Genomic DNA, 12,500 nt, shown 5'->3' with positions numbered 1-12,500 from the left:
GGTAATTTTAAGTGTATGTTCTGTTTCTTAGTGTTAATTACATGACATTATGTGCACTTTAATTTACTAATATGGGAAGCTACATAGAATAACCATTTTAAGAGTAAAAGTCGAACTTTTTAATTACAAACTAACCAGTCACTGTTGATGAGGTATTTCAAGCTTCTTTAAGGAGTGCCAAGACATATAAATGCTTAAAGATTTTTAAGATTTGGATTCTAATGAAGTGAATCTGCAGGGCAGAGTTGAGAACAATGAATGAGTAACATAAATATTTTGAGATACCTATTCAGAATAGAGGCAAAGCTGTTTGTAGTTACACTTGGTAGCAAAAAAAAAAATATGCTAGGAGTAAAATGGTAGACCTTCTGTCCACTCCTTCCGATGTAAAAGCTTAATTTTTCCCCGAGTTAGAGCTTCACTTTGTTGCTGGTTTTATACCATTTCTTTCTCTGACTTAGCAAAGTACTATACAAAAAAATGATTGTTGCAGTTCACCAGCATGCATGGTGAGAATGAAAGGATGTAGAGATGAGATGGAAAATGTTGCTGGATTGTGAAGCATTGAATACAGGCAATAGCAATGTTAGATAGGGACTAAGTATAAAGCACACCTAAGAAATACGAGCAGGATTTCATACCATCTTTTACAGTGTAAGATGGCGTAAATTTAGAGGTGTTAGGGAGGAGAACTGCAGAAAAGCCAGGTTTACCTGTTGATGAGATTACATGTATTGTGCCTTTCATTGAAATCTGTTTTCCACACCTTTTCCAGGATGGCAGTGGTAGGGTATTCATTTTGGAACACTGTATTTTAGGCAATGAATAAGAACCTATTAGTGTATATTTTCTTAATGTTGGAAGTCAAAAAAGAGACAGGTGGCCCTCAGAAATTAATAGCTCTTAAAAGGCATAAGGAAATACAACGTAAGGGTATGCTCTTGTCAGACCTTGGTGAGAAGCTGTGTTTTGGGGGTGCTGTTAATTAAGAGCATTTCCCTGTTGGCATAAGGCATAAGTGTCTCACATTTTTGCCCTTGGTGCTCAGCTCACCATAAGCACGGTCAATTCACAAGGTAGGTTTTATAAATAAAGGTTTTGGGCAAGCTGAACGTGGTCCAGAGAGATATTAATGAGAGGGCAAGGGGGAAGAGTTAATGAAAACACACTTCCTGGTGGAACATAAACTGCTTTTTGGAACTGGAGAGGCTTTAAAATTATTTTCCCAAAACCCTGTGGCGTTTCTTTCTGGAGGCGATGAGATGGGGAGAAATGACAAATGGCTTCGTTTTATTATTTTCTCCTCTCTCGTTCTCCATATTTTTGGTAGGGAAAATTGGACATTTATTTTGGCCGTTTTCCTTCTGTTCGCAGAATCAATTACATTTTTGGTGTATTATGTGTGGTAAATATACTCAAGCATCCTCTGGCTTAAAAGCAGTGAGTTGATTATTCAAACATCCCTTCTTTAAAGGCAGTTAATTGCATGGAAAACATAGGCCCCCATTGTCTGGTCCCTTTAAACTTTTATTCTGAGATTTGTTCCCAGGGTCTGGGCTGTGTAGTGTAGTAGTTGTTCTGCATCATTGGCTGTTGTATATTCCCAGAAAAAGAATTTTAAGCTTTTAAATCATACAGTGATTGAAATCTTGCATTTCAGATGGACTGAAACCTCAGGCCACTGGTGTTCAAGGATCTACAACATTTTATAACCTATATCACTTAAAGGAGGCTTGGCTAGCTTCGAGAGAATACTGCCTTCTAGAGGGTTATGTAAATCAGGAATTGTGGCTAATTTTTTCTTCTGTAGATTGCTGCCTGTTCTGGAATTTTTTTCTTCCCCTCAAAAGTGTGATGGTGCCATCTAGAATTATCTGTGCTTTTCAGTGGAACAGGAGTTAGATCACATCTCTTTAGTTGGAGGAAAATTTAGTGAGTGTTCTAGTCTACATGTCACTTCGCAGTTCCCCCATAGTTACATAATTGGTGTTGTGTGTGTCCATCGTAGAGGACATTTGATGCTCATTTATTAAATATGCTTGCTGGCTGCTGCTGCATCTTTGTTCTGGACAGACAAATTACCTTTCTCACACTGAGCTTCCACTCTGGGGAATTAAGCCTTCACCACTTTAATTAGCTTGGAAGTGGGGGGTTGCAGTTCCTAATAGACTACAGGCTTTTTGTGAGTTAGGGAAAGGGTGAAACGAGAACTTCCTGGGAAGCTCAAAATGTCATTTAAAAAACCATAACAACCTAATATGTATTATTTCATTTTGGTAATTGCAAACAGATTGTATTTGACAAGTGTGTGGATTTCCATGTCTGACTTAGACATTGAAGCTACCCTTGCATTGAACTATGTTCTTTTATCTATCACAGGTCATTAACACATTACATGTATTGATTCACATATTTGTGTAACTATTAAGTGACATAGCAGATAAGAAATAGTGAAAAATGTGAATATTTGTACATAGAAATTTTCATATAGACACATACCTATAGGGTAGTACCAATATGGGTGAATATTTTTCATATGGGGATATGGGAATAATAATGATAACTGCCATTATTTGTTGAGCTTTTATTAAGGGCCAAGCACTGTTGAAAGTGCTCCCGTATGTATTATGTAATTATCATAACAGCGTCATTATCCCTTCTTTAAAGATGAGGAAACTGAGACACAAGCAGTTTAAGCAACATTCCAGAAGGTTACACGGTTGAGCATATTAACCCAAAACTTCCTAGGTAGGAACTTGTCTGGGAATGTCCCCGCTATTTAAAAAATTCAAGATCCCACTGCTGGGCAAGATGTTACATTCCTTTTGGAAAGACACTTGCTCTTAACAGAGTTATGCGATTAATTGTAGAAGTACTTCACACCAGAAAGTTTCTGAGCGTCCATTTACTGTCTCATTTTCTTTGCTAGTAAAGCTGCAGAAAATGTTATGCTTTACTTCTTCACTGCCAGATTAAGTAGCATAGAAAGCCTCTATCAAGTCACAGTTGGAAAGTAAGCTAATAAAAGAAGATTAGTGAATATGGGGAAGACAAAAGCACTCATGTTTGAGTTTAATATCTCTCAAATTTAGCATTTTAGCTAAGATGCCCGTTTTTATTTCTTGCAGGTCTGCTAAAAGGTCAGAGTAATGCAGAATGCGTGCCTTCATCTCAAATTTGTTCATCACAGGTGGATCCCATGTGTCTTCAGTAGACAAGTCACCTTTGTAGCTAGCACCAGTGCCAGCTCCATGCCATTGCACCTTCTTTAGTCTTGATTGCCCTTCCCGCATTTATTGGTGTATTAAAATGACTGAATATGAACATTAAGGACTCCATGAACCTGGGCTAATGGGAGACTGTAGAGAAAATGAAAAAAGATCCACCAGAGGACATCTTGGGGGGGGGGGGGGGGGGGGGGGGGGGGGAGGGAAATGACTAATGAAGCTAATTAAAAGAAGCATTCAAATCTGCTTTCTACCCTCATTAACAATTAGCAGGGCACTGGCCAGAGTTTGTACCCTGTGTTTTACCTTAACAACATTCTATTTGCTCTTTGTATATTTAAGTGTTGTAAGGAAACGTGTTTCAATCAAAACTGAACATGAGATAAAGGAAAGAGATGTGGCTTTTGTGATATTCTATCACAAACACTTATTGTATCTCTGTAAAATACAATGTATGTATGCATGTAAGTGTTTTTGTCCTAATGTTGCTACTCCCATGGCAAAGAAAAAAAAAGAATGAAAAAAAGAAAAAAATTGGAAAAAAAAATCAGGCTCATAGCAGCTACTGTGTAGAAAATTCCCCCTACTTCTAATTTGCTGAATGAAGAAAAAAAATCTTTTATTTGTGATATTTTCAGAGACATTTGCTCTAGTATGGTGTATTTAAATAATAAAAACTTAAAAGAAAAAATATTTAATGGTGTTTGGGTTTAAACACTGCTTTTTCTCTTCTGTATTTTGAAAAAAATTAGTTTTTATTGTTGTTGAATAACAAGCTCACTTTCAATTTGAAGGAGTTGAGGGAGGTGGTGTGTATATTTATTTAGCTCTGGGCCAGTAAGGTATTCTTCAAATTACTTAACCACGCCATTATTGGCAGGGGTACAAAGCAGTTTCTAACAGAGTCCTTTCTATATAAGTCAAGAATATTCTGTTAACAGCATTTTGTTACACTTCTATATCACAGTAAGTCTTTTGTGTTTATATATAAATACTTGAGTGTCCACTATTTTGTTTATTCTTTTTCTCAATAGCAAAGCCTTGGGTATTGATGAAAAGTATGTAAAAAAAAAAAAAAATACGGCACAACCATCCTGTTCTCTTACTGAGTTTATAGCTTTTGAAGGAAGTCACAATTTCTAAGTCATACCTGTACATATTTTGAAGCTCACTTAGTTGTAGGGACCCAGAGCTCTTTTTTTTGTAGTGATCTTTGATGGGTGAAGTAGCCACTTCCTGGTGACCCTTAGGCTCGTGTGGTCGTCTGTAAGATGTTTATTTTGTTTTGCTCCTACACTTCTTTACTGACTCTGCCTTTCCGTATGTATTTTGGGGGAAGATTCTGACTTCATTTAGTCTTAGTCTTGAGATACTGAGTTGCTGGTTGCAGGCAGCAGAGTGTCCACGACGCGCCTGCACTGCCTGCAGAGCTGCCCTCCGGAAAGCAAGCAGTATAACAGCTAGTGCTGGAAGGAGAAAACCAGATAGGCCTGGAGGCTGAGGTTGTACTGCCAGCTTCCTTAAATGTGAGCAAATTTCAACTACAATTTCCATCACAGCCTAATAAAACCAGGTGTGTGAACACTACTATTTTAAATTTTCTTTTTTAAGATGGCATTTTATTTTGTTCCAGAAAAGCGCCTGATGTAGACCCTCCCTCTGAGAATAGCCATGGAGCCATGTAGAGAGGTGTAGCTCAGCATATCTCAACTACCAGTCAGCTTCCCTTTGAGAACTTCTGTGCTCACTTCCTGTTTTCAGAGATTCCAGGGCAGGGGGGGAAAAAAATCAGTTGAACTTCAAACCTCCTAGAGGAGATTGTAAAGGCATAGAGTTGAAGTGAATAGTTTTGTTAGAACCTTATAAAAATAAAATGCAAGAAAATAATATGAAGAAATCACATACATATCTGTTTGAATTAGATCCTTGGAGAATTTCTTCAAACTAGTTCTGGTTCTTGTATTTGTTTTTTTTCCTTTAAGGAACTTTCTGAAGGAAGTTAGACTGGGATGGTAAAGGGGGAAATGGGTTTATGAGATTGCAGGCATTTTCTATATTCTTTTTGGCATAAGCACTCATGTCACTGATATGTACAAATTCAAAGGAGGTGGTTAATAACTTTAGTAAATAATATATTGTGGCATTTAGTGATGTGGAGGGCTAAGGTCATTACAGACTTTAAATAAACTATTATATGGCTGGTTCCTCAAGCACTGCGCGTGTTTAATAATGAGCTTCTAAAAGCATTTCTTAAGTTGCAGACCTATAAGATTACAAATGTCACTCATGTTAGTATAATCCACATGCAAGTGATGAAGCCTTCTCTTTGATGTGCTAAATTGGAGAAGGACTAATGGAGCTATGAATATACAATAGAACATATTTAAGTAGTAGTCTTGCTTTAGGTAAAACACTTTCTTGAAACCAGAGGCATTTCAAACAATAAAACCCGGCTCTAATGGGGATGGCTCTGTGTGGATAGAAAGCTACTAAAAACACTCAGGTTTATTCTGATGTGAGCAGCGATTGTGTGCAGTTCCTCCCCCAACCTCAACATTGCTTAGGAAAAAAAAAAAAAAATCTATGAGTTTATTCCACCTTTCATCCATTGCATTTGTGATGTTATTAGTTAGCGAGATGGACACTGTTCTTTTGAAAGGACTTATTTAATATTAACCACGTCATAGAGCAAGATGGCCCCCAGTCCCTACAAGCAAGTGCAATTAAAAATAAAAGCAAATGTTACTGAGCCCTGCTGAACTGATAAAAAAAATTATGTTTATGATACATATAAATGTCTCAATCATGCAAATTGTCACTCTTGCTAATGAAACAATTTTGTAAAAAGATTGTCCTCTAAAAGGGTTTAATGTTTTTTACCTATCTTGTCTAGTGAGATTTACACATCCCGCAGGGCAGGGGAGCCTGAAGCTTTTCCAAACCAAATCATTTGCCACTAGAACTATTTTCAGCTCTTCATGATTTATTAGGAAATAGTTTAACCCAGACTGTAGTGTCTTATAAAATACAAAATGAGAAAACTGTCACACCAAAATGAAGTCTGTGAGATTGTCATCCTCTTAATATTAGCTGTATTTAAATTCTTTTGCCCTTATTAACACTGATATTTGAAACAACTAATCATCTAAAATGAAGCTCTTCAAGGGTTTTAAATGTCAATATAGTAAGATTCTAATGTGCACTACTATTTATATAAAATATTTCTTAGGGCCCATAAATCATATAATAAACAGTGAACCCAAGAGGTACATATGGAGTCTAGGGAAGAGTTCCCATGTAGCCTAATTGTATTTAAATTGCGGAGATCCAAAAACCCCATCACCCTTCACCTCAAAGACCTCTTCACCCTTCACCAGGGAATTCTATCCTGGGTGCTGTCCCACCTATGACCCCTTTAAGAGGCCATTGGAAAAAGGCCATTTACAAGTTAACGTTACTTACAGCTTTGTTACTAAGACTCACCTATTGTTAGTCCAGCCAAGTCACAGAAATGCTTATTGCAGTTAAATAGCAATTTGTTTCCATGAAACTGCAATTAAAGTATTACTGAGCAGCCATTTTAGATTGGCAGTGCTCTGAATGCATGTTAAACAGCCAGCTACTCCCACTTGCAGAGTCTGAGATCTGACTAGCAGCAAAGTGTAACACATTCACCAATGCTGGGTACCTAGTTAAAGAGGCATTTGTAGCCCTCTGCTCCCATCGTGAACATGCTGAGAGCAATGACAAGTCGGGGCTCATTTTTGGATGGTGAACTTGCAACTTAACCTCAAGTGAATACTGTTTTCAGTTGTGCAGGAAGTGCTTTATGCTAGTAGATATGTGCATGTTTCCTAGAGGGAATGTTTTCAAGTTCAGATTGATTCTGCTGAGAATGGACAGCAACTCGGAGGCCTCAAGCCAATAATGTACTACAGGCCCTGACATGTTACAGCTGTGTAAACAGGGCCATTCTATTTCCTAAATCACAACTAATAAAGCAGAGGATGAAAATCAATTGATTCTGTTATAAGTTCTTTGAATGACACTGGAAAGTTGTTTAATGACCCCCTGTTAGAATGGACAAGCCTGAGTCGAGTCACCAAAGTACCGATTTTAATTGTCTCTCTCCCCTCAGAACCAGGGCAGGACAGCCTTTCCTAGGAATTGACATCACCATCGCCAGATCAAAACCTGCTGGGGAGAGGAAGGATCTGAACTGAGTTCTTCCGGTAGATCTGACATTCAGAATTTGTTGAGTGAGAAAGGTGAAGTGCAAAGGTTGCATTGAAAATGTGAAACATTGATGCAAGATCCTGAGAGAAAAGGATTTCAGAGGTGGTGTTTTAAAATGCAATTAGCACTGAATTCTAACCAGTTTGGAAACAATCATTAGCTCATGAGAACGGGAGGCATCTCACCTTCCTTCACTCTAGAACAACCCCCCATCTTGAACTAAAAGGTTCACATCCCCAACTTCTTCAAAAACTCTTTTTATATTTGTATGCTTTCACCTGTTGTTTGAGCTGCAAGTTTTTTCTTAAGTTAGAGTTTCTTCCTAAATTAATTTTTCATTTTTGGTGAATTGAATATTTTTAGGAACTGTAAAGAGAAAATCTGAGGACAAACAGGATTTACAAATGAAGATTAATTATGAAACCTGGAAAGGAAATTGATTTCTTGGGTTGTTACTGTACCGTTTTCTTTATTTAAATAAGGTTTGGTAGGAATAGGTGTGTCTTAAATTCTATTTCTCTAAGGCCTCTGATTCAGTTTCTGTCATCAATCATGGGACATAAACTTGCCATAAACCTTACGTCTTTAAATATAATGTTTAATATAATAACTTTATCTTGGAGTTGCATAAAGCTTTGTAAAGGTATTTATACATTAACATTTACAATGAACAAGTACTTACGCATGCAATATCATTCAGTCCTCATAATCCTTTTAATTATTATTCCCTCAGTTTTACAGATGAGGTAACTAAAGTTCAGGGAGATTACTTATTAAGCAGGGCTAAGAGTAGAGTCGAGGTTAGTGGGCACTTATTTTGGGTATAGAATTTAAGGAGGTGTCAAAAAATCAGTAATTAAGATGATCTTTTAATGCAGCATTTTAAAGAAATAAAAATACAAAAACATACATGATGAACAAAATGTCACAAGTTTAAGTACAGGTGGGGTGAATATTACTTACTACTTTGTTTTTGCCGCAGCCTCCAACATGTCGGGGTGTTGTTATTAAGGCCCAGAGTCCCAGAATTGCTATTGAATGCTGGCATTTGGGGCATTTCGGTAAAATTACCTGCACTGATGATGTGCTTTATCCTGTTAGCTATAACTAGTTTCTTTCCTCTTAAAAAAGCATTGCATTTTGTCTTTATCCAACCTGAAATGCCAACTCATTTAGATTGCCCACATTTCAGCCTTGCTCTAAGAGATACTTCTTTTGAATTTTGAGAAATCTTAACTCCTTCGTGATGAATAATTAGGTATAATTGATAATAACTCTGCCCACAGATTGTTGTTGCTGAGGAACAAGAACAAGACTTTCATAATCATGTTAGTTCAGAAAGCAAAATGGATCAACATACTCCACACAAAGTAGTAAAGGATGTGTTTAGGATCTTTGAACGAGCTGTGGCTTGAGCCACATAAAAGACCTTACAATAAATTAGATTATATAAAAGTCATAATACACACACATGAACATTTTTAGGAAAACTTTTTACATATTCTAGTGTGATGTAAAAAGCAGACATCCCTCAAAAGAACTGATGTTTATATTTGTTGTTTTAGGATGGGAAAGCTCTGAGACATTCAAAGAGAACAAATTATACCTTTACTTATACACTAACAATTATCAGATTATTTTAAAATTTTTGTGGCTGTACTTACTTTTTTCCCATTAATTGCTAGGGTCTAAAAAGATACAAAAAAATTTAAATAAATTACTTGAACATACCATTAAATCCAAGGTGCTTTTATTACAAAGGGAAAAGTGGTTAAAGAAAAATATCTACTCCAATTTAATGAAACGTTCTTTGATGTTGATATAAAATGGTGAAACAAAGCAAAAAAGACTTCTTTGTGTGTGTGTGTGTGTTTGCACAGATTCTTGACTGCAGTGGATTTGGGTGCCAAAGTACCAGTTTTTAAAGCCCATAATTTCTGTATGTTATTTCATGGGGTATCTCACAAATACCACCTTAGGTTATAAGAACCTGGAAAAATATGCATAGATCAACACACCTATAGATTCAAAATGCAGAATATCAATAGAAAAAAGCAAGATGCTTTGTAGATATGTGTACATTATGGCCTAAGATCATAAAATTAGTAAGTTAAGTCTGGTAACAACACGGGGGGTAGGCAAGATTTGCACCAGGCGTGGAGGCTGCAGGACCCATATACTCAATTACTTGGTTATGCTATATAGTATGACCAAAAACCATGATACATTCCAGTTTTTCAATAAATGCCATCTGTACCCAGAGCTGAATAGCCAGTATAAACCATACCCTGAATAATATTTACCAGTGGTTTTGTTTTTTGGGTTTTTTTTTTTTTGGCAGTGGGTGGGAGTGGATGTTTATGAAATTGGTAATAGATGAAATATTTTCTCTCAGAATTCTAGGCTATGAGGAAATTTCTATCGTAATAAAAAGGAGGGTAGGGAGAACGGAAGGAACAATTGCCTAGATAAATAGCTCTGTGAGGGAGTTTAAGGGGCTGGTGTCTCTCACTGCAGTTCAGGAAGAAGGATGTACAGGCTCCACAAACATCCCCACCGTACATCTCATTTCAATGGTTTTGTTTGTCTTATTTCACGACTTTCAACAAGACCCTCTGCCCTACCCACCCACACAGGTGCTTTTGCTGTGCGTGGTAAAACTCAAGCTATGCTTTTGTGTACTTCAAGCTCCTGTAAGGCTGTGACATCAGGAGGTCTCAGACATTAGCAGAGTTGGCAGTTTTTAAAAGTTGATGTGATACAGCATTTGGTGACACTTCCCAGGTGTGTCAGGGAGAGCTAAGGCGGAATGAAAATTGCAACAGAAAAAAAGCAGACTCCAATGCTCTTGATGAAGTTTGAGGTACCACTGTGGAAAAAAAGGCCCCTGGTTCGTTAAAACTACAGCCTCTGGAAATCGAATCCTTTCTTTCTCTAAGAGTAGAGAGAGGCAGTAGGAGTCAGAAGAAATGGAGGGGGCAGGTTTGAGTTTTCTGATTTGTTACTGAGTGAATCAGAAAGACAAACAGGCTTGATTTTCAAAAGACGGGCAATCCTAAATGGATTTCTGACACTGAGGTCTAGCTAGGCCTTTCTTTCTTCGTGGGGATGGATACAATTCACAAAACTCCATCAGCCACCTCATGCTGTAAGCAATTGTTTTTTTACCCTCTTTAAGTAGTAAAACATGTTTTAAAGTTTTAAGAAAGAGGGAAAGAGAATTCAGGCTGGCTTTGGAGCTCTTGAAAACCAGGCAGCCTTTGCTGTGGGTCAAGTAAAGGTGTAGCTGTAATATTTTTCTCCCTAAGTTGTGTTCTATATTTTTTAGCCTGGAATTTGATTTCTAGCAGGCCTACCAAAGCATTCTGCCTCTGGAATCCCCTTGTTTTGCATGCAGATGGCATGTTAATGAACTCACTACTGTGCATTTTATCCCACTCTGGACACATTTGTGACATTGTTTTTCAAAACAAAATGAGGTTAGGCAGTTGGTTGATTGGGCCTGATGAGAATTGGGTGACTAAGTTAAAAACATTCTCAAAACAGTATCCACTTACCCAGGGTTGCTGCTAGATGTTCTGTGAAACAATCCTTCCCCGCTAAAAAGGTACTTGGATTTCCCAGCGTACATAGAGACTTGTAGAACTGTGTGCTTTCCAGAAGGTGTGTGATCAATTTCATTCTAACACTAGGTAATTCTGGGCTGTCTTCTTGATTTCTTGAGTATCTGTGGGCATCTTGTGCATCTTTTTTTAAACTTAGGTTTCTACACCAACCTCCTGACTAAGGGAGAGTCGGTACTCATTGTTGTCTTACGGGGAATGTTATGAAAATTAATGATGGACTATTTCCCTTGTATTTTGTGCTTTGTGCCTTTTAGGAGGAAGGTGCTTATGCCTCCCCACTCTCTCCTCTTATTTTAAAGCATGTAATAAAGCACATATTGCACTGTAGTGAAATAAGCACCAAACCGGGAGTCAGGAGACACTTGAAATTTAATTCTAGTCCTGAAAGGAAGTCAAATGGCAACTATGATTAAATTTGTCTTTCTAATCACATATTAGCCATGGGCTAGTCATTTAATCTCACTACCTCATCTTGCCCATCTGTTAAATAGGAATTACTAACAACAGCTATATTTGCCAATGCATTTGATATATCATTAAAGGTAAAAGGGCTTTATATTCTGAGGATGACACTATTTTGGACTGTAAATACTGAAACACTGGAAAATATAATAACTTCTCCGACTTAAGTGTTAATTATAAGGTCTTCAATTTACTTCAAAAATTACTGTAACCAACTCCTGGCCTGTCTTCTCTAAGGGAGGGGAGTGATGATATCGATTAATCCAAAATAATGGATTACATTCAAATTATTTTTGGTTTAGAATGTACTGTGTGTTTCTTTAAGCAAGGTAATAATGCTTTGTTAGGCAAATGTTAGACAAAATTTACAGTTTCATAAACTCAGACCAAATAGTTGGTAGGAGGTAGTTCAAGAAAGAAATGAACATTTCTTAAATAATTATATGGCCCAGGCATCTCTTTCATGTGTTATCCTCAGCATACAACTTTGATGAAGATGTTACCATTCCTACATTTGCAGTTGAGGAAGCAGGAACTTAGGTTAAAAAACACTTACTTAGAGTCACACCGCTAGAGTTGTCTGAACAGAGATGAATCTGACCCCAGAGCCTTATCAATAGGTTCCCATGGTCACCTATAAAGAAAAGCATATTACGATTAAAGTTTTGCCATATCAATCCCCATCAGATCATAGAGTTGATGCTATACATCAACTGTTAAGTTTAAAACCATAGCAAACTAGTGAATATTAAAAATGTCTGATTGCCTTGGGAAGGAGACATTGATCCAGCTATCATTGTTTACATGTGAAAATATTAATAGTTGTAGTGGCTTTTTGATGACACACTTTCCTTCAAAAGGATAATGACACTTATTTCCCATTTCATAGCTATTTGGGAAAGGAGAAGGAATTATCATTTGTTGTTTATCTAGTAATTCAATTGGAGCT

General features: G+C 37.1%; 1 protein-coding gene across 3 annotated transcripts in view; it reads left to right on the top strand.

Moving 5' to 3' along the window:
* LMO4 (LIM domain only 4) overlaps window positions 1-3,920 on the top strand; it is a 16,810-nt gene extending 12,890 nt beyond the window's left edge. For all 3 annotated transcript variants that reach the window (XM_032155448.2, XM_032155450.2, XM_032155449.2), the window contains exon 5: window positions 3,129-3,920. In XM_032155448.2, the coding sequence (XP_032011339.1) occupies window positions 3,129-3,137 (9 nt within the window). In that variant the 3' untranslated portion in view covers window positions 3,138-3,920. The remainder of the gene's footprint in view (window positions 1-3,128) is intronic.
* The last annotated feature ends 8,580 nt before the right edge of the window (window positions 3,921-12,500 follow it).

Source organism: Hylobates moloch, unplaced genomic scaffold (genome assembly GCF_009828535.3).
Source record: "Hylobates moloch isolate HMO894 unplaced genomic scaffold, HMol_V3 SCAFFOLD_5, whole genome shotgun sequence".
NCBI lineage: Eukaryota > Metazoa > Chordata > Mammalia > Primates > Hylobatidae > Hylobates > Hylobates moloch.
The sequence above is the reverse complement of the archived record's forward strand: the minus strand, read 5'-3'. Positions and strand labels throughout refer to the sequence as shown.